The sequence below is a fragment of the Ornithorhynchus anatinus genome, chromosome 4, assembly GCF_004115215.2.
Source record: "Ornithorhynchus anatinus isolate Pmale09 chromosome 4, mOrnAna1.pri.v4, whole genome shotgun sequence".
NCBI classification, from domain to species: domain Eukaryota; kingdom Metazoa; phylum Chordata; class Mammalia; order Monotremata; family Ornithorhynchidae; genus Ornithorhynchus; species Ornithorhynchus anatinus.
The window spans coordinates 8126860-8153894 of record NC_041731.1 but is presented as its reverse complement, the minus strand read 5'-3'; the positions used below and the strand labels follow the sequence as shown (position 1 = coordinate 8153894).

Sequence of the window (27035 nt, the reverse complement as noted above, 5' to 3'; positions counted from 1 at the left end):
CGTGCAGAGCAATGCATCCTAAGCACTTGTGAGAGTATGACCAGTTTGGTAAACATGCCCCTGCCCACCAAGAGCTTAACAGTCTAATAATAATAATAATAACGTTGGTATTTGTTAAGCGCTTACTATGTGCAGAGCACTGTTCTAAGCGCTGGGGTAGATACAGGGTAATCAGGTCGTCCCACGTGAGGCTCACGGTTAATCCCCATTTTACAGATGAGGTAACTGAGGCCCAGAGAAGTGAAGTGACTTGCCCACAGTCACACAGCTGACAAGTGGCAGAGCCGGGAGTCGACCTCATGACCTCTGACTCCGAAGCCCAGGCTCTTTTCCACTGAGCCATGCTGCAGAGGGGGAATAATAATAATAATAATAATGTTGGTATTTGTTAAGCGCTTACTATGTGCCGAGCACTGTTCTAAGCGCTGGGGTAGACATAGGGGAATCAGGTTGTCCCACGTGGGGCTCAGTCTTAATCCCCATTTTACAGATGAGGGAACTGAGGCACGGAGAAGTTAAGTGACTTGCCCACAGTCACACAGCCGACAAGTGGCAGAGCTGGGAAGACAGACAGGCATTGAAATAATTTATGGATAAGTACCTAAGCGCTGTGGGGCTGAGGGTGGAGTGAATCTCAATGGGCTCGAAGGGTACAGATCCAAGTGTAAGGCCCAGGAGGAAGGGAGGGGGAAAAGGGAAATCGGGGCTTCATCAGGGAATGTGAGTTTAAGTTTAGAAGGTGGGAGAGGGGTGGTCTCTTGGGTATGAAGGGGGAGGGAGGTCCAGACGACAAGACAGAGTAGGCACCTTGTAAGAGAAGTGAAGTGAGCGGTTGGGGTTTGTAGTAGGAAGTCAGCGAGGTAATGTAGGAGGAGTGCTTCAAAGCCAGTTGTGAAGAGTTTCTGTTGGCTGCAGAGGTGGATGGGCAACCATGGAGGTTCTCGAGGGAGTGGGGAAACTGAACAGCTTCTTTAGAAAAACGATCTGGGCAGCTGGGCAAAGTAGGAACTGGAGTGGGGAGAAAGCGAGGGGCAAGGAGGTCAGAGAGGAGGCTGGTGTAGTAGCTGGATGAGCGCTAGGGTCGGCGTAGCAGCCGTTTGGAGGAAGAGGAGAGGGCGGATTTGAGCCGTGTCGTGAAGGTGCAGGGGCAGGGAGCAACTTTAGGAATCGAATACCCCAGGAGGGAGGAAGTGGAGGTGGGGAGGAAGGGAAGCTAACTGGACGTAATTCTCTTTAACAGGGAGCACGGTCACTGGCTACCCACAAAGTCGAAAACTATTGCTTAGTCCGTTCCTTCGATCGAATGCAAGACTTCCGAAAAAAGCATTTGCAGGGGTCCCTGCTGTCCTGGGTCCAGCTTATTTCCACACTGCCATAGCTCTGCAAAGAATCCTATTCCCGACAGCCAACGACCACAGTACTGCTATATTGTTCCCTCCCAAGCCCTTAGTACTGTGCTCTGCACACAGTAAGCACTCAATAAATACGATTGGACTGATCAGAGAGGAAAAAGTAACTGAAAAAAAATAAACCAACCCTAGGGACCTTGGATTATTAGTCCCTCCCACCCCCCAAAATTGTGATCTCCACTGCTGATCCAGACTGGGGCTTGAGGTCACTGCCCAGTGACTGGAAAACTCTGGATTAATTCTCTCACTCCTGGCTGCCTACCCACTGCCTTGCCCTAAACCCACAGCCACCTGCTTGATTTCAAGTCAAAATCCACAGAAGCCCTTTCCTCTACCTTCCCCAAGCTCCAGGCCCAGCCGTTGGACAAGACTCCCTAAAGACCAGGCGACGACACGGCACTTCCATACGTAATCGCGTGCAATTTATTTTCCTGTCGGTCTCTCCGCCACTAATCCATACGATCCTTGAGGGCGTGAGTCTCTACCAACTTTGTGCTTTACCAACTATGTAGTCCGGTGCTCTGCACATAGTAAGCGCTCAATAGATACCATCGATTAAGCATAGCCAAAACCAACAGGGGAAGCTCCCGGGGGAGCACACCCTCAGCTCCTCTGTGTGATCATCTCCGCGACCAACTCCGGAGACGGCTCGCTGCTCCGTCAGATGCCGAACGGGTGGGGAGGCGACCCTGGGCACTGGAGACAACTGAGAAACGGGGATCCCGGGACCGTTGAATGTTGGCCAGTGAGGCGGAAGCAGCGGAGACGGACTGGGCCACCCCCAGGACCGAGGGGGGGTCATGAAGGGCCAGCCGGTCCATCCCCGTGTCCACGCCCCAAAATGACCGGCCCATCCAGGCCCGACAGGGGTCTGCTCGTTTCCTTACCATCTTCGGGGGCCGTAATCCCACCGAACCTTGGGTACACCCTGTCCGCTTTTTAATGGGCCCCACGGCCAAGGAGGTCTTCCTTCGTTCCAACCACCATCTCTCCTGTTGAAATTTAAGCTTGCTCCCCGTGGTTTGTTTGCAGCGGGCGGAGGAAATAACTGGCGAGAGGCTTCCCCACGAAAACCCTTTATACAGTTGGAGACCTTGATTCAGTTCCCCACGGGCCTTCTGTCCGCTGGGCCGCGCGCTCCCCCAGGTCCCAGGCACCCCTCCTCACGGGGCTCACTTGGACATCCCTTTCAGCAGCGGGGACTCAGTCTCTCCCCGCCTATTGCCTGTGGAGGGTGGACCTGGGCCCTGTGACCCAGGGTCTGGCCTCCAATCCAGGGGGAAATTGCTACTGTCCACTGTGGCAGAGGGGGCCACTTCAGCCCAGCTCGCCCTTCTCTCTCCCAGCCCCCACAAATGGCCCACGGAGGGGGGCGGGGGGCAGAAGGGACAGCTTCGACACCGAGGCTTTGCTTTTATTCCACCTGGGGCGGGGATAGGAGGGGCTAGAGCTTGGCAGCCTCAAGGGAGTTAAAGTAGTGATGGTGCAGAGGCTGGGGCAGGTGTGAGCAGGTGGGATGGGAGGCCAGTGTAAGCAGAGACTCTGGTTGGGGATGTCCGTCCGGTAGGGATCTCACCCCCTTCCCTCTGGGAGATGGTGTCCCCTCCGCTGTCCCGAGAAAGAAGGGGGGGTGGGGGGGGAGGCCTTTGTCCTGGGGAGCAGAGGAGGGAGGTGGACACTCAGGAGTGGAGGAAGCGGTTGAAGGCGTTGTAGGCCGACTCCAGGTCGAACAGCATCTGCCGCACCTGCGAGTCGTCCAGCTCATCCGCGGCAGACATGGCGCTCAGGGTTTGCAGCCTGGCAGGGGTTGGGAGAGGGAGAGGTCGGTCGGGGGCAGGGGTGAGGTGGCTCCGTCCACCGTCACCCCCCGTGTTGGAAAGGTTGGCACGGGGAGTTCCCCCTCGGCTCATCCCTGACCAACGCCACGCGGCCGGCGGCTGCTGGGGCAGTTTTTGGGTCCCGGTTGGGGCTTGGCCGTGGGAACGCGGTGCCAGTGGTCTCTGGCAGGCAGGGGGTGTGCATGGCCGGCTCCAGATCTGGGCAAACCTGGACCTCACGCACTTGGCTCTGATTGTAGTCTGCCCCCTCCCCTTCCTGCCCCATCCCCGGGCACTGACCACTGGTTGACCTTCTGCCGCCCTTCGAAGTCGGTGGGCAGATGGCTCATGCGGTTCATCGTCTCCATCAGCTCCCGCAGATCTGGTTGAATCTGCAGGCGTGGGGGAGCTCAATCCTCTACTGGCCTCCCTCCCCTTAAGCACCCCCATCTTAGCCCCAGGAAACAGAGCTCGGTCCCGCCCCCGCCCCCTGCCCGGAAGGAAGGAAATCCCCTTCTCCTCCAGGTGCCCTCATCCAAAGTCCCAAACTCCCGACCTCGTCCATGGCGCGGATTTCCAGCCGCAGCTTGTCCATCACGGTGATGAAGAGCTGAGGGGATGGGAGGGGAGAGCGCACGTCCTGAACAAGGCTCCGGGCCCTCCCCTTGTCCCAAGGAGCAGCCCCGAGCACGATCCCCCACCCCCACGGCCCAGATAGTGACTCCCCGACCCCAGGAGGGCAGAGAGGGCCACCAGCCCCCCGCGAGGCCGAGCCCCGGCCCGGTCCCCACCGAGACGATGTCAGCGATGCAGCGGTTCAGATTGCCCTTGTCGTCTTTGATGGTGATGGGTCTGTCCTCCTTGATCCGCTCCATGGCCAGCGGACAGTCCAGCTGAGGAGACGGAAGGGGACGGGAGAATGTCGAGGGACAGGGAGCGCAGTGACACGGACGTTCTCTGCCCCCACCCTGGACAGAAAAACCTGTCCTCACAGTCCAGGACGATCCCGCCCCAAAAGCCGGTGGCCGAAGCTGCTTTCGCCCTTTGGAGCTAAGGGCCCCTCCACCCCCAATCTCGTCACCTCCACCCTGAACCTTCCACACCGGTTATGCTCTCTGGACACCCCGTCGGTCAAAATCACTGAGCGGTTACCGTGTGCAGGGCACCGTACTAAGTACTTGGGAGAATACAATATAACCAAGTACGTAGACACATTCTCTGCCCACAATGAGTTCAGCGTCTAGAGCCAAACTCACACACCTCACCCACCTCTGAGCCAACGTACGCCCCGTTCCCTCGCCTGCATGGGCTTCTTCCTTTTTCTGGGCCCGAACCATCTCCCCTCCTCAAATTCTACCCATCGCTTCCTCCTCCAGGACGCCCTCCCAGGGTCACCCCGGCCACTCCGGCTCCCCAGTACTGAAGCCTCTGCCTGGACTAAGTTAATTCCCCAAGGGCAGGAACCGGGCCTTCCTCTCTCTGTCTCACCCCAGTGCCAGCTGGCAGCCAACTGCCGAAAATGTGTTTTTTCGTCTTCCCTTCCTGCCACATCTCGGCCCAACCCCACGGTTCCCGGGCTGACCGGGCACTCACCCGGAACTTGCGGCAGAATTCGTCGATGGAGCCGATCTCTGAGCCCTGAACCTGCTTGAAGGCAGCTTTGTATTGGACCAGGAGCCGAGAGCAGGCCGCGGTGTACCTGGAGAGAGAGAGGGAGGGAGGCTGGGGCTGAGGCAGGTTCTCTGGGGCAGGGAGCGCTCGATAAATACCACCGACTCCTTGATTTTAGTCTTGCTGTCTGCTCTCAAGGTCCGAGTACAGTGCTCTCCACCCATGAGGGGTTTAATACACGTGAATGGGCAAAAACAGACCTACGCTCCAGATAGATCCTTGGCCTCTTAATCCCCCCTTCTACGCTCCCCTAGTAGGAAAGCAGAAAGAAATAGCGGAGGGAGGACACAAGATCGGACAACAGAGAGGAGGCAAGTTGGGGCAGGGGAAAGGAAAGAAAACAGAGGAGAGAAGAAGCGAGGGAAGGGATCATACTCACTCTTTGGGGGTGACACAGTCTTTGATGTAAGCTTTTTCCAGGGCCTGAAGAGTCTTCACTACCGCAAAGAGTTCTGCCATGTTGTCGTACCTGCGCATCAACACTGGACCGTCAGCCCACGGGGCAGGGGGCGTCGGGGGCGGGGGGGGGTATCGAGGTAGATCCGGGCCCCCTTGGGCTTCCCCTCCCTCTTTCGTGGGCATCTTGGGCCCCCAATAAGATGGGAGACGGCTGGTTCGGGGAAGGGGAGAGGGGAATGCGAACGGCAGCAACGTTTCTGGTTTTTCCAGAGTGGGTGGGCAACTCCCCCATCCAGTTGGTCCCACGGGTGCCCATCCATCCATCTCCCCATGAGAAAGAGAGTCCCTCCTAGCGGCTTTAAGACACTCTATCAGCTCTCGCCTTCCTACTTTACCTAGCTTATCTACTACAGCCCGGCCCGTACGCTTTGCTCCTCTGTGCCCTAGAGCCTACTCACAGTGCCTCCACCTCACCGCCGACCCCCTCGCTCTAGCCTGGAATCCCCTCCCCGTCATAAGCCAATAAAACCCCATCTCCTCCAAGAAACCTTTCCTCCGCCAACCTCCCTTTCCCCCACCTCTATTCGCCTCCCCTTCTGCGCCACCCATGTACTCGTTCCCCACCCTTATCTGTCTTCCCTTCTGCATCACCCTACGTATTGGGGTTGAGGCTTGTCCCCTAAGCAGTGCCCCTCTGCAGTTATGTACATCTCCCGTCCCCCTGCTGCAACTCTGGGCTGCAAATTTTCTCTCTCCCCCCGTAGTCGGGCAGGTTTCTCTTCCAAGCAGTCAGCGCAGTGCTTTGCACCCAACGGGCGTCGTCTGGCAGGGGAAGGGAGGGTGGACGGCTGGGGCTCCTGGCCATCGTCTGTCCATCCTCCCCGGTTATTCAATGGGTGGCGGAGACTCACTTCTCTCGTTCGCGGGCGTTCTTGTAGAGCTTCACCTCCTGCAGGGGGGATAAAAACACCCGGGTCCGGCGACCCCCGCCGCCATCCTCCCTCCCCACCCCGGGGCCTCGACCTCCCCCCACCCCGGGGGCAGCGCGGCTCGCTGGCAAGAACCCGGGCTGGGGAGTCCGAGGTCATGGGTTCGAATCCCCGCTCCTCCGCCCCGAGTGAGTCACTTCGCTGGGCCTCAGTGACCTCCTCTGCAAAATGGGGGTTAACTGGGCGCCCCCCTATGACCCCGGACCTCCCCCAGCGCTCAGCACAGTGCTCGGAGGGGGTTAAACGACGTTATTAAAAGGGGGCATGGCGAGGGGCTCACCTCGTAGAGCTCCGGCTTGTTCCCCGGGGCTGGAAAGCGAGAGGGAGGCGGGGGTGAGGCCGGGCGGGACCGGGCACGGCCACCCCCTCCACCCCCGCCGGCGGGGGGGGGGCTCACCTGGGGGCCCCGCGGACGGGGCCGGGATCCCGTGGAACATCTCTCCGGCCGCGGGACGGGCGGGCGGGGGTCGGCAATGGCTGCGAAACGAGAAAAAGGCAGCCGGACGGTGGCCAAGGACCGGCCGGGTACCCGGATGGAGCCACTTCCGGTGGAAGCCGTGAGGCCTTGGCAGGACCGGCCAGACGCCTCACGTTGGGCCTCCGGACCCCCACCCCGGGCCCTCCTCCCCGGATCCGTGTATAGTTTTACATATATATATGGTTTTATATATATATTTATGTGGGGGGGGGGTGTACACTGGGATACGTGGGCGGCTCTGTGTGTCCCCGCACTTGACCTCTCCAAGATGGAGTCGGGGCAGCCGCCTCCGATCGACGACTCGGCGCTCCGTTCGCCAGCCTGCGGCCCACCGCGCCTGCGCGCGACGCCCGATCTGCCCTACTTCCGCCCTCAGAGGCCTAACACACGCGCCCCCCCCCCTTTACTATAATAATGTTAGTCGTTGTTAAGCACCTACTGTGTGCTAAGCACTGTTCTAAGCGCTGGGGGAGATGCAGGGTCATCAGGGTGTCCCACGTGAGGCTCCCAGCCCTCATCTCCATTTTAATAATAATAATGTTGGTCTTTGTTAAGCGCCTACTATGTGCCAAGCGCTGTTCTAAGCGCTGGGGGAGATGCAGGGTCATCAGGGTGTCCCACGTGAGGCTCCCAGCCCTCATCTCCATTTTAATAATAATAATGTTGGTCTTTGTTAAGCGCCTACTATGTGCCAAGCGCTGTTCTAAGCGCTGGGGGAGATGCAGGGTCATCAGGGTGTCCCACGTGAGGCTCCCAGCCCTCATCTCCATTTTAATAATAATAATGTTGGTCTTTGTTAAGCGCCTACTATGTGCCAAGCGCTGTTCTAAGCGCTGGGGGAGATGCAGGGTCATCAGGGTGTCCCACGTGAGGCTCCCAGCCCTCATCTCCATTTTAATAATAATAATGTTGGTCTTTGTTAAGCGCCTACTATGTGCCGAGCGCTGTTCTAAGCGCTGGGGGAGATGCAGGGTCATCAGGGTGTCCCACGTGAGGCTCCCAGCCCTCATCTCCATTTTAATAATAATAATGTTGGTCTTTGTTAAGCGCCTACTATGTGCCGAGCGCTGTTCTAAGCGCTAGGAGGGATAGATGTGGAGAAGCAGCGTGGCTCAGTGGAAAGAGCACGGGCTTTGGAGTCAGGGCTCATGAGTTCGAATCCCAGCTCTGCCACTTGTCGGCTGTGTGACTGTGGGTAAGTCACTTAACTTCTCTGTGCCTCAGTTCCCTCCTCTGTAAAATGGGGATTAAGACTGCGAGCCCCACGTGGGACAACCCGATTCCCCTGTGTCTACCCCAGCGCTTAGAACAGTGCTCGGCACATAGTAAGCGCTTAATAAATACCAACATTATTATTATTATTAGATGGGCATCAGGTTGTCCCACGTGGGGCTCCCAGCCTTCATCTCCATTTTAATAATAATAATGTTGGTCTTTGTTAAGCGCTTACTATGTGCCAAGCACTGTTCTAAATAAAAGTAAATAAATTGTGGTATTTGTTAAGCACTTACTATGTGCAAAGCACTGTTCTAAGCGCTGGGGGATACAAGGTGATCAGGTTGTCCCGCGTGGGGCTCACAGTTTTAATCCCCATTTGACAGATGAGGTAACTGAGGCACAGAGAAGTGAAGTGACTTGCCCAAGGTCACACAGCTGACTAGCGGCGGAGCTCGGATTAGAACCCGTGACCTCTGACCCCCAAGCCCATGCTCTTTCCACTGAGCCATGCTGCTTCTAAGCACTGGGGGGGATAGAAGGGCATCAGGTTTTCCCACGTGGGGCTCACAGCCTTCATCTCTATTTTAATAATAATAATAATAACGTTGGTATTTGTTAAGCGCTTACTATGTGCAGAGCCCTGTTCTAAGCACTGGGGGAGGTACAAGGTAATCAGCTTGTCCCACGTGAGGCACAATCTTCATCCCGCTTTTACAGATGAGGGAACTGAGGCACCGAGAAGTGACTTCAGTCACACAGCTAAGTGGCAGAGCAAGGATTCGAACCCATGTCCTCTAACTCCCAAGCCTGGGCTCTTTCCACTGAGCCACGCAGGGGGCACAGACCCTGTGCCCCAAAGGTCCCATTATCCCCAGCTCGGATGATGTGATACATCACCATGACATGGGGTGGCATAAGGAAGGAGAAACTCTTTCCTAGCGGCTTTGGAACACTCGAAGCAGCGTGGCTCAGTGGGAAGAGTCTGGGCTTGGGAGTCAGAGGTCATGGGTTCAAATCCCTGCTCTGCCACTGCTCAGCTGTGTGACTGTGGGCAAGTCGCTTCACTTCTCGGTGCCTCAGTTACCTCATCTGTAAAATGGGGATTAACTGTGAGCCCCACGTGGGACAACCTGATTCCCCTGTATCTACCCCAGTGCTTAGAACAGTGCTCTGCATAGTAAGCGCTGAACAAATACCAACATAATAATAATCAGCTCTCACCCTACTTTACCTAGCTTATCTACTATAGCCCGGCCCGCGAACTTCACTCTTCTATCCCCTAGGGCCCAGTCCCCTTATCCCATTTTAGAGCAGTGCTTGGCACATAGTAAGTGCTCAACAAATACCATAATTATCATCATCCATCCGAGTCCAGCTAGCTGTGAAAGATTGGACAGCGGCCGGTTTCTTATAGGCCTCACCACTCGGTAAAGTTACTTCGACGCTGAACTTCTGCTCTTTGATCCCTCCTTGGGTGCTTGCCCCAAGCCCTGACCCCCGTAGGGATGGCCATGACCTTCGGAAACTGAAGACCGGCGGGGATTGGGCAGGTCTCATCCTCTAGCCTGTCAGAGGGCCGGGGTATGCTCCCATTAGCCCACCAACCAACCCTCGGCTACGGCTTCCTCCCGGGTGCGATTACAGCGAAAGGAGATAATGCGTTTGGGGAACGTGTGAGAAGCCAACCCCGTCTTCAACTTTCCAGGTGACCCTTTTTTCTCCCCTGCTCAGAGGGGAAAGTGGGAACCCCTTCCCTGTCTTTAGAACCGAGATGTAATCGTGCCTCCACCTGAGGCTCAGGAGCCCCCAAATCTAGTCAGCCCGGAGGCAGCCCTCCCCAACCACTGCTGGGTTTAACAGTTTGTATCCAGCGGCAGCCGAGCCGGTAATCCCGGGCCCAGTCGCCGATCCGTGGACCAGACTCCAGGGGTTTGCAAGAGGAGCCAGCTTGCTGCCCGAAATGGGGTTGTCGGATGTTCTAGAGACCGTTGGTGCAGAAGGCCCGAGCCGCACTTCCAGGGGCCATCGAGTGCACATAAATAAAAAAAACCCCACTGTCCTTTATTGAAGGTTAAAACTCTCTGAGGCGGGCGACATTCCCGATTTTGGGCCTGCCCGACGTTTAAACCCACCCGCAGTTAGAGAGAGCAGGCAGGATTGCAGGGGTGGGGGAGGTGGCCGGTGGGTCAAAGACCCCTGAGGAAGAGCTTGTGCTGATGAGTAACGGTGCAGAAGGCAGGGCCCGGCTTGCCGGGGAGGTGGTCCCTGATGTTCTCCCGGTCGGTTCGGCTTAGCCGGCGGCTACACAGCTGGAGCTCCCGCAGCTCTGAAGAGATCCAGTCCCACGTGGCGCTGCCCAGTGGCCCTTGGATGGAGCAGCCTGTGGACGGGGGAGACACATTGTGCTTCCCATGCGCTTAGTACAGTGCTCTGCACGCAGTACTCGCTCAATAAATACGACCGAAAGGACAGACTGAAGGAAAGATTTTCGGTGAATTTGGATTCATGAAACTAACAGAGACCGTGGAAGCCTGGTGGCATAAGAAAGGTGAGAACTCAAGCAGACCTTTCTAGGCTCACGCGACAAGCAAGGCGCAGGGAAGGGGGAGCTGCACCCCTCGATGGGAAAAGGTCAACGGGAAGGGAAGCCGTCCTGGCAGATCTGGTGCCAAACGGCCACCTGAGGTTCACCTGACAGGCTGAGGAAGTCCAGTCCCCGGCGCCTCTCCCGAAGCGTCAGCAGCACCGTCTCCAGGCCGGCCCCGCTGACGGCGGGGTTGGCAGACAAATCTAGCGAGACCAGGGACAGACAGGCCGGGAGACACCTGAAAGGCAGAAAAGGGCAAGGGACCCGATGGAGGGGGGGAAACATCGAGTCCACAGTCCCTCCCTGTTGCCAACCCACCCACTCTGGCCTGCGGGAGAGGACCCAGGAAGCTGGGGCAGCCCCTGGGGGAGACCCCGGGAGGCCCGGCAGGCCACGGGCCAAGGAACCTCTCCCGGAGATGACCCGGGCTGCCGTGGCCTGACTCCGTCCCTCCCCTCCGGGCCCAGCCGCTCCGATGGGCCACGAGCCGAGTAGCCGTGGCCGGGAGGGACGCGGGCTGCTCGGCCCGGCCCGGGCTCTGCCCTGAAATGCCCGTGGGCCCGCTCTGAAATGACCCTGTTACCTGCTCAGCTTCGCCACCGACTCGTCATCCAAGTGATTCCCGGGCAGGGCCAGGTGGGTCAAAGCGCAGCCTTCCTGGACACAAACCATAAAGTGTTCCGGTGAGGCTGGCAGGGGGTCAGGACCCAACACTTTCCCTCCCCTCACCCTCCGGGCCTGGTCATCAGGAGGAAGAGATGGATTTGGGGGCGGGGGGGGGGGCGGATATCTGGAAACCCGCGGGGCCTCCAGATGGGAAGGGATTGCGAATCCTGGGTGGGATGGGGAGGGTGACCGTGCCTCGTCTCGTCCTCTTGTTCATTCAGTCGTATTTATTGAGCGTCTACTGGTTGCAGAGCACAGTACTAAGCGCTTGGGAGAGTTCGCCATAACAATAAACAGACACATCCCCTGCCCACGACAAGCTTACCATCTAGAGGAGACAAATATAAACAAATAAACTACAGATATATACATAAGGGCAAGTACATATCCGGAAGGGGTTGTCCACCCCAGAACTGAGCACGGTTTCTGGAATATCCTAAGTGCTCGACAGACAATCCATCACTAGCAATCATCTTCGGTGTGCAGAGCGCTATATCAAGCGCTTTGGAGGGTTCGACAGAATTAGATGTGAACCTTGCCCTCGGGCAGCTTCCACTCTAACTGGGGGGAAACCGGCACCAAAACAAATTATACCTAGGAGGATGTAACCTAGAACACGTACAAAAGTGTCATAGGGTAGGGGATGTGGCATAGAAGCCCTGAAGTCATCAATCAGTGGTATTTTCTGAGCGCTTGCCGTGTACTGTACTCTGCATTTAAGTGATAATAACTGGAAGTAATTAGTAGGATTATTTTAATAATTGATAATGGGGTTCTGGTCTGACCGTAAGCTCGTTGCGGGCCGGGAAGGTGTCCGCCTCGCCCAAGCACGCAGTACAGCGCTCCGCCCACGGCGGGCGCTCGACAAATACGACCGACTGACTGGTCCTATCGTATCCCAACCCTAAGTCTCCTTCCCCGCTTCTGCTTAAGGGACACCCCCGTCCACCCCAGTCCAGGGCCCTCACCTGGATCAGATACCCGCCCACCGACTCCATGAGGCCGGCGCCGGTGCGGGTCCCAGCCACGGCCCCGAGCTCCAGTCGGGAGATGGTGCGGTGGGGCAGGCTCCTCAGCACCCGCTCCAGGGCGGCCGGGCCCAGGGCGTTGTAGGACAGCGAGAGCTCCGTCAGGTGCGCGGCCCCTGGGGTCGGCGGGTCCGAAGGCGGAAGGACGCCGGCGTCGGGAATCCGTATCCGCCCTCCTCCTCCCTTCCCCGGTCGCCCTCGGTTCCGCGCGCCCTCCCAACCCCGGGGCCGCGGGGGCCTCCCTCCCGGACAGCGGAGCTGTAACCCAGCCGGTTTCGGGAGACCCCTCCCGCCCCCCTCTTTTGAGGTGAACCCCCAAACCGTTCACCAACCCTGCAAGGCGCTGGCCACCAGAGGCCGGTGGTTCTGCAGGAAATTGGGGCTGAAGCCACAGGCTTGTAGGCGCAGGGTACTGAGCAAGGGGCAGGCCTGAAGCAAGGAGGCCAGGACGGGGGAAGAGCCATCGCCCAGCAGGTTCATGCTCAAGTCCAGCTCTTCCAGGCTCTGCAACGACATACACGGCAGCTGGGGCCACGGCTCCCTCAGCGGGCCGGGCAGTCGGCGGGGCGGCAGACGGGGGAGGAGATGGCGGGGCCCGAGCCTACCACGGTCCTCCTCTCTTTCAAACCCTCCCGAAGCCCACCTCCTGCAGGAGGTCTTCCTGGGTTAAACCCACCGGATCGCAGTCCCTCTGCTCCGGCTGCTTCCCAAGGCTGATGTCTGGGACTCTTCCTTCGGGGATTTATTTTTTAATGGTATTTAAGTGCTCAGTATGTGCCAGGCGCGGTACTAGGCGCCGGGGTAGGTACGAGATAATCAGGTTGGACACGGTCCACGTCCCACATGGGGCTCACGGTCTCAATCCCCGTTTTACGTGTGAGGTAATTGCGACGTGGAGAAGTGTGCCTTGCCCAAGTTCACCCAACAGAGTGGGTGGCAGAGTTGGGATGGGAACCCAGGCCCTCTGACCCCCAGTCCCGTGGCTCTATCCACTAGGCCGCGCGGCTTCGCGACCCGATACGGTTCCTGTCTGCGCTTGCGTTTTAGGATGATCCCTATCAGTCTGATCCATGAGAGAAGGCGGCTGGGCGCGGGGCTTCTGTCGGAGAAGCCCCCCACAGCTCCCAGCCCGGGCTCAGAGACCGCGAGAGATTCCCCCGGCCCAGCCGCCCCCATCGGGGAGGCCGGAGGCGAGGCCCAGGGCCGGCCCGGCTCCCCCCGGATGCCCCCGGCCCCAGGCCGCACCTGGAAGGCCGTCTTTCCCGAGAGCCCCTCCGCGAGCCGCTGCAGCCCATCGGCGCTGAGGTGGTTGGCGGAGAGGTCCAGGAGGGTCAGGCCGGGCATGGTGCTCACGGTGGCTGCCAGCTCGGCGGCGACCCCGTCCCCGAGGCGGTTCCCCGTCAGACGCAGCTCCCGGATGGAGGTCTGGAGCTTGAGGGCGCGCAGCAGGGGGACGAGCGCGGCCGGGCGCAGGGCCAGGGAGCGGGCGCTGAACGACGGGCCTGGGCCCCGCTGCTGCTCCAGGGCCTTCAGGACCAGCCGATGCTCCGCTACGGGGCCGGGAGAGGGGGAGATGGCGACACGGAGGGAGAGAGAGCTGGTCAGTGCGGCTGTCCTCTCTCCCAAGTCCCTCTCCCACACGCGCGCTCTCTCTCCGTGGACCCTTCGCTCTTGAGCCTCCCCCGCCTGCCCCTCTAATACTACTCATGATAATTACGGTATCTGCCAAGCGCTCACTACGTGCCAAGCACCGTTCTAAGCGCTGGGGTAGATACGAGATAATCAGGTCGGGCACAGTCCCCGGCCCACCCGACAGAGACGGTAAAATCCCCAATTTACAGACGAGGTAACCGAGGCACAGAAAAGTCGAGTGACTTGCCCGAGGTCACCCGGCAGACCCGCGGCGGAGATGGGATCAGAACCCACGTCCTCCGACTCCCAGGCCCGTGCTTTTTCCACCGAGCCGGGCTACTTCCCAGTAAATAGATACCACCGGCTGACGGAGACAGGCGGCCGGCGCTGTCGGGGGTGACGGGTTCCGCCTCCCCAGGAGGGCCCCGGGTGCCCGCCCCCCGGGCCTTACCTTCCCCCAGGCTGCGGCAGGCCTTGCGGTAGCGATCGGTGAGCGGGGGGAGGTCCCAGGACTCCACCTCGGCCAGCACCTGGCGAACGCCAGCGGGGGTCGGTGGCCGGTCCGCCTCCCCGGCCCCTGCTCCAACCCGCCTCCCCTGCCCGGTCCCTAGCTCACCTCCTCGTTGCTCTGCAGGACGTCGGCGATGAGGTCCTGAGAGGCCAGCAGGGCCCCCTCCTTTTTGAGAGTGAGGCGAGGCAGCAGGCCGCCCATCTGGTAATAGCGCTGCGACGCCTGCTCGGCCAGCCAGGACACCGTTCGAGCCTCGCTGTCGCTGGGGGCGAGGGAACGCGGCGGGCGGGAAGAGGCTCGACGTCTCCGGGGCCGGAGACCAACCCCCCGGGCCGCTCCCCCCGCCAACCGTGTCGCCCCCGAACCGGGAGTCCCCCCGCTCCCCGGCCACCCCTTCTTCGGCCCTCTGCTACGGCCCGTGCCCTCCTGGGAGCCTTCCCTGCCTGACTCAACTCCTCGACCCACCCACACGGAAGGGGGGCGGGGGGGGTGCCCCGACGGACCGGTGGCGAGGGGGGGGGCCCTTACCTGTGAGGCACCGGGATGAGGAAGACGTTGTCTTGCACACGGACCCGGACTCTGATTGGCGGGGGGAGGGGTGGTCCCTGGGGACAGGGGGGGAGGGGTGGTCCCTGGGGACAGGGGGGAAGGGACGTGAGACTCCAAAACTCCCCCTGAGCCCGTCACCGGCTCCCGCCCCCTTGCCTGAAGAGCTCTTTGAGGACTCCAAACCCAAGGTCGGAGCCCCTCACCCATCTGGGGGCACCGGACAGATACCCCAGCATTCCCCGAGAAGCGCGGTGTCCCCCAAATTAGATTTCTCAGGGAGGAATCGGGTTCTGATGACCCTCCCTCCCCTCCCCCTCCAACAGACTCCCGCCCCGAGCTCACCGACGGTGGCCCCGCCGGGGGGCTCTCCATGTCGACGTCCGGGGTCCTAGGGATGGGGGGGCTCTCGGGAGACTCCCTCCCGGCTCCAGCCCGGGCCGGTTCCGTCCGGTCCACGACGCGCGTGAGCCGGCTCTGCCTCTGCCGGGGCCCGGGTCGGGCGGTCCCCCGACCGCCCTCGGGCCCGGCCGGGCCCCGGCCCTCCCGCTCGGGGTCGGTCCCGGACAGCAGGCGGCTGCGCTTGCGGCGGGCCCGGCTGGGCCCCACGTCGTCCTCCAGCCAGTCCTGGGCCAGGTATTCCCTCTCGGGGATCAGGGCGGAGCGGTCCCCGGGCCTCTCCCCGCTCTCCCGCAGCGGGCCCTGGCCCAGGAGCCGGCTCTGGGCACTGCCCACGCCCCGGATGGCTTCCTGGTACACGGCCTGCACCTCCCGCAGCCCGTCCCCGTCACCGGTGCCCCGGCCGGCCCCCACGGCCCCGTCTGGGCTCCGGCCCCCCGGCTCCGCCGCCGCTCGTTGGCCCGGGACGGGTGGCTGGTGCTTCCTGACGGGCCGAGGGGGCACCGGGCCACCCTCCCCGCCTTCCTCCTCGCTGCTGTCCTCCTCTCCCTCCCGCCAGCCCCGCCGGGCCCTCGTGCCTCCCGGCCGCCTGGCCGGCGAGGCGGCTACGGGCTGCTGGTCCGGCATCTCTCGCCTGGAGGCCGGGGTCAGCCAGGAGGCCGGCGGGGCCGGCGGGCGGGGGCTGGCGGGCGGCGAGGTCTCGGCATCGAACAGCTGGCTGGATGGGGAGCCGCGCCGAGCCAGGGAGCCCTGAGTAGCTGCGGGAAGAGAGGACCGCCCCCCAAATAAGCTCTCTGCCTCTAACGGCGCCCACAGAATCATTACCCTCAACTCCGGGGCACAGGCCTTCTGACCTTACACCCTAAAACCCCAGAACAGGTGAGCAGTCCCAAATCTCTCTCTAGCCCCGACCTGCAGAGACACACTTCCTCCCATCTCTGCTACGTAGCCACCCCCTCTCCCCTCCCCAACTCTTGCCACCGTCAGCCTCACTGTCCCGCCCCCTGCCACCCCGGGGTCCTCGGTGACTCCCCTCCCGAGCCAGTTTGTCCCACCTTCTCGCTCGTCGCACTCCCAAATGAAAATCCAACTCAAAACCCAGCTCCCTCGCTCCCGTCCTCAGGTCACGGAGAGATTCCCTCAGAACCTACCCCACCCTCAGACGCGGAAACTCCCAGACCCAACCAGATCGTCGGGCAACTGTGGCATTTGTCTGTCCTGTGCCGAGCACCGGGGTGGATCAGATCGGACCCAACCCCTGTCCAACGTGGAGCTCCCGATCTAGGGCAGAGGGGGAACGGATATTTCATCCCAGCTTCACGGATGAGGGAACGGAGGCCCAGAGAGGTTAAGTGACTTGCCCAGGGTAACACAGCAGGTGAGTGACAGTCCCGGGATCAGAATCCAGGTCTGCCAGGCCACGCCGTTTACCGCATGGGCATTCTATCTCCCCCATTAAACCGTGGAGCCTTTAGGGGTGAGAGTCACGTCTCCTCTCTTCTGTCCATCCCCCAGCTGTCGAGGTGTACGTGCATCCTGCTCTCTACCCCTCGCCGCCATCAGACCCCCTGCTCTTCTTTTTCCTCGAGTCCCCGTAGAGCGTGGGTGCCCTGAGAAGGCTCCCGATCCCACCCGTCTTGCCCTACCTCGACCTCCTGCGGCCGCCTGCAGCAGGAGCTGCTCCGTGGCCTTGGCCTTGTGTCTCGTCTCCCTGTCCAGGTCTTTGCCGTAGAGCTTCACCCACTGCTGCAGGGTCTCCCGGGGGCTGTGGCCCTGGGGAGAGAGGGTGGGAGGCAGCGGTCGTCGGACGGCAGGGGCCCCGGGTCGGCTGAGGCGGGCCACAGGGTGCCCTGGGTGGCCTGCTCAGCCTCTTGGGGTTTGGTGGGACCGTTCTGCTACGGGATGGCGGGGGGTCTCTTGCGTGGGGAGGGCGTCTGGCCCGGTGCAGGGGATCCCCGGGGACACGCACTGACCCCCGTCGGCCCCGCCGCCCACCTTGCTGTTCCTCTGGCTGACCGAGGCCCCCCGCTCGACCAGCAGCTCCGCCACCTCGAAATGGCCGCAGTTGAGGGCGTCGTGCAGGGGGGTGATGCCTTCACAGCCTGGACCGCCGGGGTCATCCACACAGGCGCCGTGTTCCAGCAGGAAGCGCACGATCTCTGGGAACCGGGACCCCGCACCCAGTAAGCCGCTCCGTTCCCCCAGCCGCCGGGAGTCCCGTCCCTCGCCCGCCCCGCCCCCGACTCACCGAGGTGTCCGTGATTACAAGCCTCGTGCAGGGGAGTCCAGCCACAGTAGTCGCGGGGGTTCAGGGGGTGACCCTGAGCCGGTTGGGGGGAGACAGTGCGGAGTCTGGGGGTGACGGGGCCCAGATCTCCATATTTCACCCAAGGCCCTTGGTCTCTCCCCCGCCGGCCATCCCTAGTCGGGGCCCCTCAGGACTGGCAAAGTGGGGGAGGATTCAGGGCTGTGACCTGTGGCCACACGGAGCTCTCTCTGACCGGTGAGGGCCAATTCCCTAGCCCTCCCCGGGCACCCTCCGCCACGCCACGCCCGTGTGGTCCTAGCCGCGTCCCCGGCCCCCGCCCCGCCATCCCTCGGCCACACCCACCTGGCCCACGAGGTCCCGGACCCGGGAGAGCTGCCCTTCGATGCAGGCCCGGTGCAACAGCGTCTCTCCCATGTCATTGCGGCGATTCCACTGGAAGGGTAAGTCCCATTGGCCGGAGGGTGGGGATGCGGGAAACGGGGGCGACCTCCACTCCTGACCCGGTTCCCCAGCTCTGGGCCCATCTCCTTCCCCACCAGCCCCGGTTCCGGGCGGCTCCGGGCCTATGGCAGCCGGGGCCCCGTCGGGCTCCGGCCTCGGCTTGTAGGATACAGAGGGCGGGCCCGGGGCGGCGCTGCCCGGAGGAGGAGGCAGCCGGCCGGGCCACGGTTCACCCGGGTGGGGGCCGGTAGTCGCTGGGGCTAAAGAGGCCGGGCTGCAGCTTTACCTTGTTCGCCCTCCTCCGACTCGGGGCCCCCAGCTCCTCCTCTTCCTGCTGCGACCCTACGTCCTCCTGCTCTGGAACACAGCGCCCACGGCCATCACACACGCGCACGCATCTGGAGGAGCGCCTGTGGCCGGCCCTTTCTCTCTACGAGCCCCAGCACCGCCCACGAGAAACTAAAGGGGAGGCTTCCAGAAATCGAGCCCCCCCAAGCCTCCCCGCTCAACTGGGGGAGCTGGGGGTGTCGGGGAGATGACAGGAGGACCCCGAGAGGCTCCAGGTCAATGCCGACCCTCTGCGAACAGCTCTACCCGTCTTTCTACGTGGCCCGGGCCCTGTCTCCCTCCCTCCTCCTCCCCCTCCCTGGCTCTTACCGCTCTCTGACAGCTCCAGCTCGCTGTCGCCCAGGGGCTCGCTGTCGCCCAGGGGTTCGCTGCCCTCCAGGTCCCCGTCCTCCCCGTCCTCTTCGCTGTCCGTGCCCCTGCCCTGGGCCCGGTTCAGCTCCCGCAGTCGGGCTGCCGTGGTGGGGGCTTCCGGGTGGGCGCGCCTCAGCTGCACGGCGTGGAGGTGCCGAAGGACCCGCCGCTGCGCGGCAGAGCGGACCGGGGCTCACGGTCGGCCTCCCGGGAGACGGACAGGTATCGGAGGGGCGGGCTGTGCGTCAGAGTGCGGGCCCAGGGACGGGGGAAATGCTCTCACCTGCAGCTGTGCCAGGCCGGCCTGCTCTGCGCAGCGCAAGGCGCTCTGGAAACACGGTGCCAACTCCTCGTAGCTTTCGCCCACCTCCTCCTTGGCGAGACCAATGTTCAGCCACGTCTGCCCCTCCTGGGAGCGCAAAGGGAAGGGCTGGAGGCTCCAGCCGCCCCAGGGACCCGCCTCCCCTCTCCTCCTCTCCCTTCCCCGAGGCAAATGGTTCCAGGACCGGGGTCATCGTCTGGCTCGGGGCCACCGGCGCAGGAGGCAGGAGACGGAGGACGAGGGTCCCACTGGGGTGACGGGGCGACCCCCCCCGCCCCTCCGCTCACCTCCCCGGGGCTGCCCTGTCTCAACCGCAGCTCCGCCTCGTAGTGCCGCACGGCCCGGCCGTGGTCCCGCAGGTCCCCAAACGTGGTGGCCAGAGAGACGTGGATCACGGCCAGCTCGGCGGGCGGCCGCCCCAGGGACTCGGCCAACTGCAGCTGTGGGAAGAGGATGTCCTCGTTCCTGCGACCACCCCCGGCCGGCCCCGCCATTCTTCCCGGCTCCGCTCCTACTCTCAAAGCCCCTTCTTCCAGGAAGCCTACCCGGACCTCTTGAGCCCAGGGTCACCCTCCGTTCTTCTCTCCCTCCCCGGTGGATCTAGACACCACCTACCCCCCTCTACAGATTTCCCTTGGCCCTTCAAGCCCCTCAGGCCCCCCCAGGCTTCTCACCTGCTTCTCGTAGGCCTTGGCCGCCTTCGGGAACTCCCCGGCCCGGGAGAAGAGGTCCCCGAGGTGCTCACAGACGGCCAGGGCACCGGCCGGGTCGCTGCCCACCGCCTCCTCCAGCTGCTGCTGTAGGCGCACCACCTTCAGCACTGTCCAGGGCACAGAGACCCACGGGTCAGGGCGGTAGGGCTGGCAGAGCCCAGCCTGACTCCACCTTTCGCAGGCCAGAAAAGCCAAGCAGGGCAGCCTGAGTCAGTGACCCGGGGAGGCCCGTGTCCGAGCTCCCAACCTGCCCCCCCCGAAAGCGTCCCTGGAAACTCCCCTACCGCCCCCGGGCTCAGGCTTCGGGTCTCAAATATCCTTTCCTTCCTTCCAAACCCAGGCCAGGAGCCCCAGGGGAGGGAGAGGGGAAGGAAAGGGGCACCCCCTACGTGAAACCTAACCTTCGATCTCCCCTCTCAGGAGCCACGTCCCCTCCCGACGACCCCGGTGCCCCCCGGGACGCACCATATTTAAGGCTCTGGCGGATGGAGTCCCGCTGCCGTGACTGCTGAGAGCCGAGCGCGTAGGCCTTCTTCAGAGCCCGCTTGGCCGCCACGAAATCCCCCAAATCCTGCAGCACCTGGAGGCCCTAATGGGGTCACCTTCCCTCCACCTCTCCCAGCACGGGGGTCCGGCGACAACTGTGGGAGACTCCCCTGGGATCTCTACCTCGGACACGGGCACTTTCGGCCTGCCGGTCCGTGCCCGTCCGTCTCCAGCATCGGACTGTCTGCTCCTCGGAGGCAGGGACTGGGTTTCCTTTTCCTTAGGCCTCACCCCAGCAGACAGACAGTGAGTGAGTGTGAGAGAATGTGTGTGGGAGTGTGTGCGCGTCTATCTGTGTGAATTACCTCCCCCTGCAGATGGGCAGCCCCTCAAAGGAGAGGGTCCGCACCTCTAGCACCTAGTCCACGGCTCCGCCCAGAGCAGGAGGGTGGAGAACGGGATGGAGGACGGGACGGTGGAACCGGGTCTAAAGGGATCAAGCCTAGCGTCCGCCTGTCCGTCCCCCGGGTGGGCGAGGAGGGCCTCGGGTCAGACAGCCCGAGAGCAGCCGGCTCGGCCTCGGCAGGAGTTACCTGGGCGATGACGACGCAGCACTCGCTCTCCATGAACTTGGCCTTCATGGTCCGGGCACACTCCCGTGCCCCCTCCAGGTAGCGCATGGCCTTGGAGTGCTCCCCGCTGCGCCAGTGAATGGTGCCCAGGTTGTAGCGGGCCCGGTACAGGTCTTCATACAGATGGGTCTGCCTGGGGGTGGGAGACAACCCAAATGTTTCCAGAACCCCAGCTCCCACCTGGCTGCAGGGGCCCGAGACCACCCTTCCCCTCGGTGATTCCTTCTCCTCCCCCCCCTCCCCAGGATGAGCAACCAGGCCTCCGGACCGTGGGGATCGGGGCCTCACTCTGAAATGAAAATGCTCTTCTTGATGTAGTAGCTGGACATGGCCGGGTCCTTCATGCTGTCGTAGGTCAGCCCCAGGTTGAGGTAGAGACGGGTCCTCATCTCATTCAGCTCCCGCGACGCCACGACCCCTGCAAGACCGACCCCGGCTTCCGCCGCCGCTTCCTCCCGCCCCGCCCCGGGATTCCCCGGCCTCAGCCGCCCTCTCAGACCTGCAGGATGGGGAGGGGAGGAAACCGGAGAGTTTCCCCCTTCGGCGGAACCCATCCCCACAGATGGCCAGGTGAAGGGGAAGGCAGGCAGGAATAATAATAAGTGTAGTTTTTGTCAAGCAAGTACCGGGGTAGACACACGACAATCGGGTCCCGCGTGGGGCAGTGACTCCCCGTTTCGCAGATCATAATGACGATTATGGGATTTGTTGAGCGTTCGCTGTGGGCCAGGCACTAGATTAAGCGTTGGGGGACACGAGCAAATCCAGGTGGACGCGGTCCACATCCCACCCGGGGCTCCTGTTCTTCCTCTCCATTTTACGGACGAAGGAACTGGGGCCCAGAGAAATGAAGTGACTTTCCCTAGGTCACACGGCAGGTTAAGTCCTCTGCCCGATCTCTTTCCGCTAGGCCACACCGCTTCACGCCAAGAATGGGAGGGCAGAGGGTTGTGGGGTGGGGAGGGAACTGGCGTTCTGAGGCAGGACCACCTCCGGGCCCCAACCCCGGGGAGGGGCAAGGAAGAGGAGCTGGCGGTCTCTCCAAACAAAACCCCAGGCCGGGATAAACGGCAGTGATTTCTGCCGGGCCCGCTGGGAGGTCGCAGTATCCGGGCCTGGCCGGGGCCCTCTCGGACACTCACCCTCCAGTTTCTCCTCCACCAGGGCCAAGCTTTTTCCGAAGGCCCGCCGGGCCTGCCGTAGCGCGTCCCCTGACTGATCGGTGTCATAGACGGATAGGTAGGTGCGGCCAATGGTGGCCCAGGCTCGCTGCTGCTCCGTGAAGTTGGCCAGGGACTGGGCCAGCTGAAGGTGCCGGTGTTGGTGCTGAGGTCATGGGGGAGAGAGGCCTCGGGATCCCTCACACGGCCGGGGAGCGGCCTCTCCCGGGGTCTCGGGGGGAGCGAGGAGGGGGCGAAAGAGGGTATCTGCGCCCTCGTGGTCGCAGGCGGACCGTATGCGCTCAGCGGGCGGGGGTCTACCCGCCCGCCCTCCCGCCGGGACACCGTCCCCCGGAAACCGGCACCGCTGAGCGTTCACCTGACCCTCGGCCGGCGAGGGCGGATCTACGGAGCCCGTCCCCCCGATCGCGCCACACCTTCAGAGCCGCCGGGTAGTCCTCCAGCTCGGCCAGCCGCTCCCCAATCTTGCGGTGGGCCACGGCGCAGCCCAGCACGTCCTCCACGCTCTCCAGCAGCCGCAGCTCCCGCCGGTGCTCTTCCAGGGCCTCCCGGAAACTCCCTGACCCCCGCGGGGAAAGAGAGGGGAGCCGCCTGGATCGAGGAGCCGAGGGGGGTGGGGAGAAGGGGAGCGCGCCGCCGGTCCTCCGGCCGGCTCGACGTCCTCTGCGCCCAGCTGACGGGGGGAAGGCCGGGGAGGGGTCTGACCCCCAGGACTCCCCCCGCGCCGCCCACGCTTGGGCACGACAGGGCCCGAGGGCCACGGGGCGGACGCTGGCCGGGACGGCTCTAGATTCGGCCCCCGCGGGAGGACGAGGCAAGGGACATTTTGGCTGGGGCCCAGGCGGGTGCGGTCCTCCCACTCACCATGACTGGCTAGGACCTCGCCAAGCTGGTTGCAGATAGCGGCCTCCTCCTTCAGATGCCCACTCTTCTGGGCCTTGGCTTTGGCTTTGGTCAGCTCTGCGGGCGGAAGGGGCACAGCGAAACGGACGGGAATGAAGCTAGCTGGGCCGGGCCGGATCTTGGGCCCCTCCTTGACTCCGAGACCTAGGTATCTACGTCCCGGCATTTGCCGAGAGGCTTGAATAATAACGCCGGTATTCGTTAAGCGCTCACTGTGTGCAAAGCCCTGTTCTAAGCGCTGGGGCGATACACGGCGATCAGGTTGTCCCTCGTGGGGCTCACGGTCTTCATCCCCATTTTTCAGCTGAGGTAACCGAGGCCCAGAGAAGTTAAGTGACCTGCCCCAAGTCACACAGCTGACAAGTGGCAGAGCCGGGATTAGAACCCATGACGTCCGACTCCCAAGCCCGGGCTCTTTCCACTGGATTTAGGGATGAAGGGGGGCAGTTGGCACCCTCCTAGACATTAGGTGGGATGGAAAGGAGGGCGGAGCCACCACGGCGCGGATCCTCACCGCTTGAATAGTAAGTGCGGCATCCGTTAAGCGCTTAGTATGTGCCGAGCGGTGTCCCAAGTACTGGGTTAGACAGCTGCGAGATCATCAGGTCCACACGGGCCTAAATATTCCGCTTGAAACAGAAAATGAGGTTGACTGGGTCACCGGTCTGGCCCGGGAGTGGCATTCCCTCTCTCCCACCTGCCACTCACCGCCCCCCAACCAAGAGCACGATAATAATAATGATGGCGGCATTTACTAAGCGCTCACTATGTGCCGAGCACTGTTCTAAGCGCCGGGGTAGGTAAGAATGCGGGCCCGAGCGTGAGAATGACGACGGCCACTGTTAAGCAGCAGAGAAGCGGTGGGGCTCGGTGGAAAGAGCCCGGGCTTGGGAGTCGGAGGTCGTGGGTTCTAATCCCGGCTCCGCCACTTGTCTGCTGTGTGACCTTGGGCAAGCTGCTTTGCTTCTCGGTGCCTCAGTCGCCTCGTCTGTAAAATGGGGATTAAAACTGTGAGCCTCCCGTGGGACAACCTGATTACCTTGGAGGACAGCAATAATGAGGATGGCGGTACTTGTTAAGCGCTTACTATGAGCCAGGCACTGTACTAACCGCTGGGGAGGAAACAATAATAATAATAATAATCATAATGATGGCATTTGTTAAGCGCTTTCTATGTGCCAAGCACTGTTCTAAGCACTGGGGAGGATACAGTAATAATAATGATGGAATTTGTTAAGCGCTTACTATGAGCCAGGCACTGTACTAAGCGCTGGGGAGGAAACAATAATAATAATAATGATGGAATTTGTTAAGCGCTTACTATGAGCCAGGCACTGTACTAAGCGCTGGGGAGGAAACAATAATAATAATAATAATAATAATGATGGCATTTGTTAAGCGCTTACTATGTGCCAAGCACTGTTCTAAGCACTGGGGAGGATACAGTAATAATAATAATGATGACATTTGTTAAGCGCTTAGTATGTGCCAAGCACCGTACTACACGCTGGGGTGGACACAGTAATAATAATCATAATGATGGGATTTGTTAAGCGCTTATTTTGTGCCAGGGACTGTTCTAAACGCTGGGGGGGGATACAGTAATAACAATAGTGGCATCTGTTAAGTGCTTATTATGTGCCCAGCACCGGGGAGGATACAGTAATAATAATAATGATGGCATTTGTTAAGCGCTTAGTATGTGCCAGTATTACACGCTGGGGTGGATATAGTAATAATAATCATAATGATGGTATTTGTTAAGCGCTTATTATGTGCCAGGCACCGTTCTAAACGCTGGGGGGGGGGGGATACAATAATAACAATAGTGGCATCTGTTAAGCGCTTAATATGTGTCGTCAAGCACTGTTCTAAGCGCTGGGGAGGATACAGTAATAATAATGGCATTTGTTAAGCGCTTTCTATGTGCCAAGCACTGTTCTAAGCACTGGGGAGGATACAGTAATAATAATAACGATGGAATTTGTTAAGCGCTTACTATGAGCCAGGCACTGTACTAAGCGCTGGGGAGGAAACAATAATAATAATAATAATAATGATGGAATTTGTTAAGCGCTTACTATGAGCCAGGCACTGTACTAAGCTCTGGGGAGGAAACAATAATAATAATAATAATAATAATGATGGCATTTGTTAAGCGCTTACTATGTGCCAAGCACTGTTCTAAGCACTGGGGAGGATACAGTAATAATAATAATGATGACATTTGTTAAGCGCTTAGTATGTGCCAAGCACCGTATTACACGCTGGGGTGGACACAGTAATAATAATCATAATGATGGGATTTGTTAAGCGCTTATTTTGTGCCAGGGACTGTTCTAAACGCTGGGGGGGATACAGTAATAACAATAGTGGCATCTGTTAAGTGCTTATTATGTGCCCAGCGCCGGGGAGGATACAGTAATAATAATAATGATGGCATTTGTTAAGCGCTTAGTATGTGCCAATATTACACGCTGGGGTGGATATAGTAATAATAATCATAATGATGGTATTTGTTAAGCGCTTATTATGTGCCAGGCACCGTTCTAAACGCTGGGGGGGGGGGGGATACAATAATAACAATAGTGGCATCTGTTAAGCGCTTAATATGTGTCGTCAAGCACTGTTCTAAGCGCTGGGGAGGATACAGTAATAATAATGGCATCTGTTAAGCACGTCCTATGTGCTAGGCACCGAATAATGACGATGGCATTCGTTAAGAGCTTAGCATGTGCTAAGCCCTGTTCTAAGCGCTGGGGAGGAAACAGCAATTATAAGGGCATTTGTTAAGCGCTTAGCATGTGCTAGGCACTGTTCTAAGCGCTGGGGAGAATACAGCAATTATAAGGGCATTTGTTAAGCGCTTAGCATGTGCTAGGCACTGTTCTAAGCGCTGGGGAGAATACAGCAATTATAAGGGTATTTGCTAAGCGCTGGGGTGGACAGAAGGGAATCGGGTTTACCCGCCGTCTTCCTCCCCATTTTCCAGATGAGGTCACTGAGGCCCAGCGCAGTGAAGTGAGCGGCCCGGCCGAGAAGCGTCGGGATTCGAACCCAGGCCCGCGCACCAGGCGCCGCTGGAGAAGGCCGTGCGCGGGGGGGGGAGGGGCAGTGGAGGGTGTCGGCGCGGCTCTCCCGCCCTTTGACTTACGGCGGATCTCCCGCTCCCCGCTCATGGCGGCGGCGGGGCGGTCGTGGTCGTCCGTCCTTCCTTCTCCTTCTCCTTCTCCTTCTCCTCGATCCTCCTCCTTCCCGCCGCGTCCGCCGGCGACGGCGGCGGCTCCATCCGGGTCCCGGCCCCGCCTCCCGACAGCCCCCGCGGCCCACCCCGCCGCCATTGGCCAACCCGCCTCCCGGCAGCCCCCGCGGCCGCCCCCGGCCGGCCGGCCGGCCGGCGCGCTGCCCGCTGGGACTTGGAGTCCGGGCCCCCGGCAGCCCCCGGCAGCCCCCGCGGCCGGGGCTGGAAGGGGGACGTTCGTCCGTCCGTCCATCCATCTATCTATCCATCCATCCGTTCATTCATCCATCCATCCATTCATCCATTTACTCCTTCATCAATTCATCCATTCGTTAATTCCCTCATCCATCAATCCATCTACTCGTCCACTCATTCACTCATCCATCCATCCATTCATTCATCCATTCATTCACTCATCCATCCTTCTATCCATCCATTCATTCACTCATCTATCCATCCATCCATCCATCCATCCATCCATCCATCCATCCATCCATCCATCCATCCATCCATCCATCCATCCATCCATCTATTCATTCACTCACCCATCCATCTATCCATTCATTCATCTATTCATCAATCCATCCACTCATTCACTCATCCATCAATCCATCTATCCATCCATCCATCTAACCATCCATCCATCCATCCATCCATCCATCCATTCATTCATTCAATCATTTATTGAGCACTTACTGTGTGCAGAGCACTGTACTAAACGCTTGGAATGTACAATTCAGCTACAGATAGAGACAATCCCTGCCCAACAATAGGCTCAAGTTTAAAAGGGGGAACTCA

The 27035-nt window shown here is 60.6% G+C and overlaps 2 protein-coding genes across 3 annotated transcripts; both read right to left on the bottom strand.

Moving 5' to 3' along the window:
- Positions 1-1809: 1809 nt before the first annotated feature.
- VPS28 (VPS28 subunit of ESCRT-I) lies at positions 1810-6898 on the bottom strand. Its single transcript, XM_029062566.2, has 9 exons — positions 6683-6898; positions 6566-6594; positions 6208-6245; positions 5277-5366; positions 4820-4925; positions 4018-4119; positions 3783-3836; positions 3527-3618; positions 1810-3206 (listed from the first exon to the last, which is right to left on the bottom strand). The coding sequence occupies exons 1-9, from the start codon at positions 6720-6722 to the stop codon at positions 3089-3091; spliced, it is 669 nt and encodes a 222-aa protein (XP_028918399.1). The 5' UTR covers positions 6723-6898; the 3' UTR covers positions 1810-3088.
- A 3123-nt stretch (positions 6899-10021) lies between these two features.
- On the bottom strand, positions 10022-26294 carry TONSL (tonsoku like, DNA repair protein). 2 transcript variants are annotated; one of them, XM_029062532.1, is made up of 26 exons: positions 26151-26294; positions 22958-23053; positions 22510-22652; positions 22055-22238; positions 21201-21330; positions 20874-21045; positions 20260-20374; positions 19756-19901; positions 19369-19521; positions 19043-19168; positions 18718-18928; positions 18347-18417; positions 17962-18051; positions 17599-17671; positions 17346-17509; positions 16997-17123; positions 15297-16108; positions 14934-15037; positions 14511-14667; positions 14346-14424; positions 13508-13812; positions 12595-12766; positions 12203-12378; positions 11152-11225; positions 10673-10806; positions 10022-10361 (listed from the first exon to the last, which is right to left on the bottom strand). In XM_029062532.1, the coding sequence occupies exons 1-26, from the start codon at positions 26173-26175 to the stop codon at positions 10168-10170; spliced, it is 4233 nt and encodes a 1410-aa protein (XP_028918365.1). In that variant the 5' UTR covers positions 26176-26294; the 3' UTR covers positions 10022-10167. The 2 variants fall into 2 exon arrangements, 1 of the variants encoding a protein (XP_028918365.1); XR_005659912.1 differs by lacking the exon at positions 10022-10361 and having other exon boundaries at positions 10715-10806; positions 11152-11221.
- Positions 26295-27035: the final 741 nt, after the last annotated feature.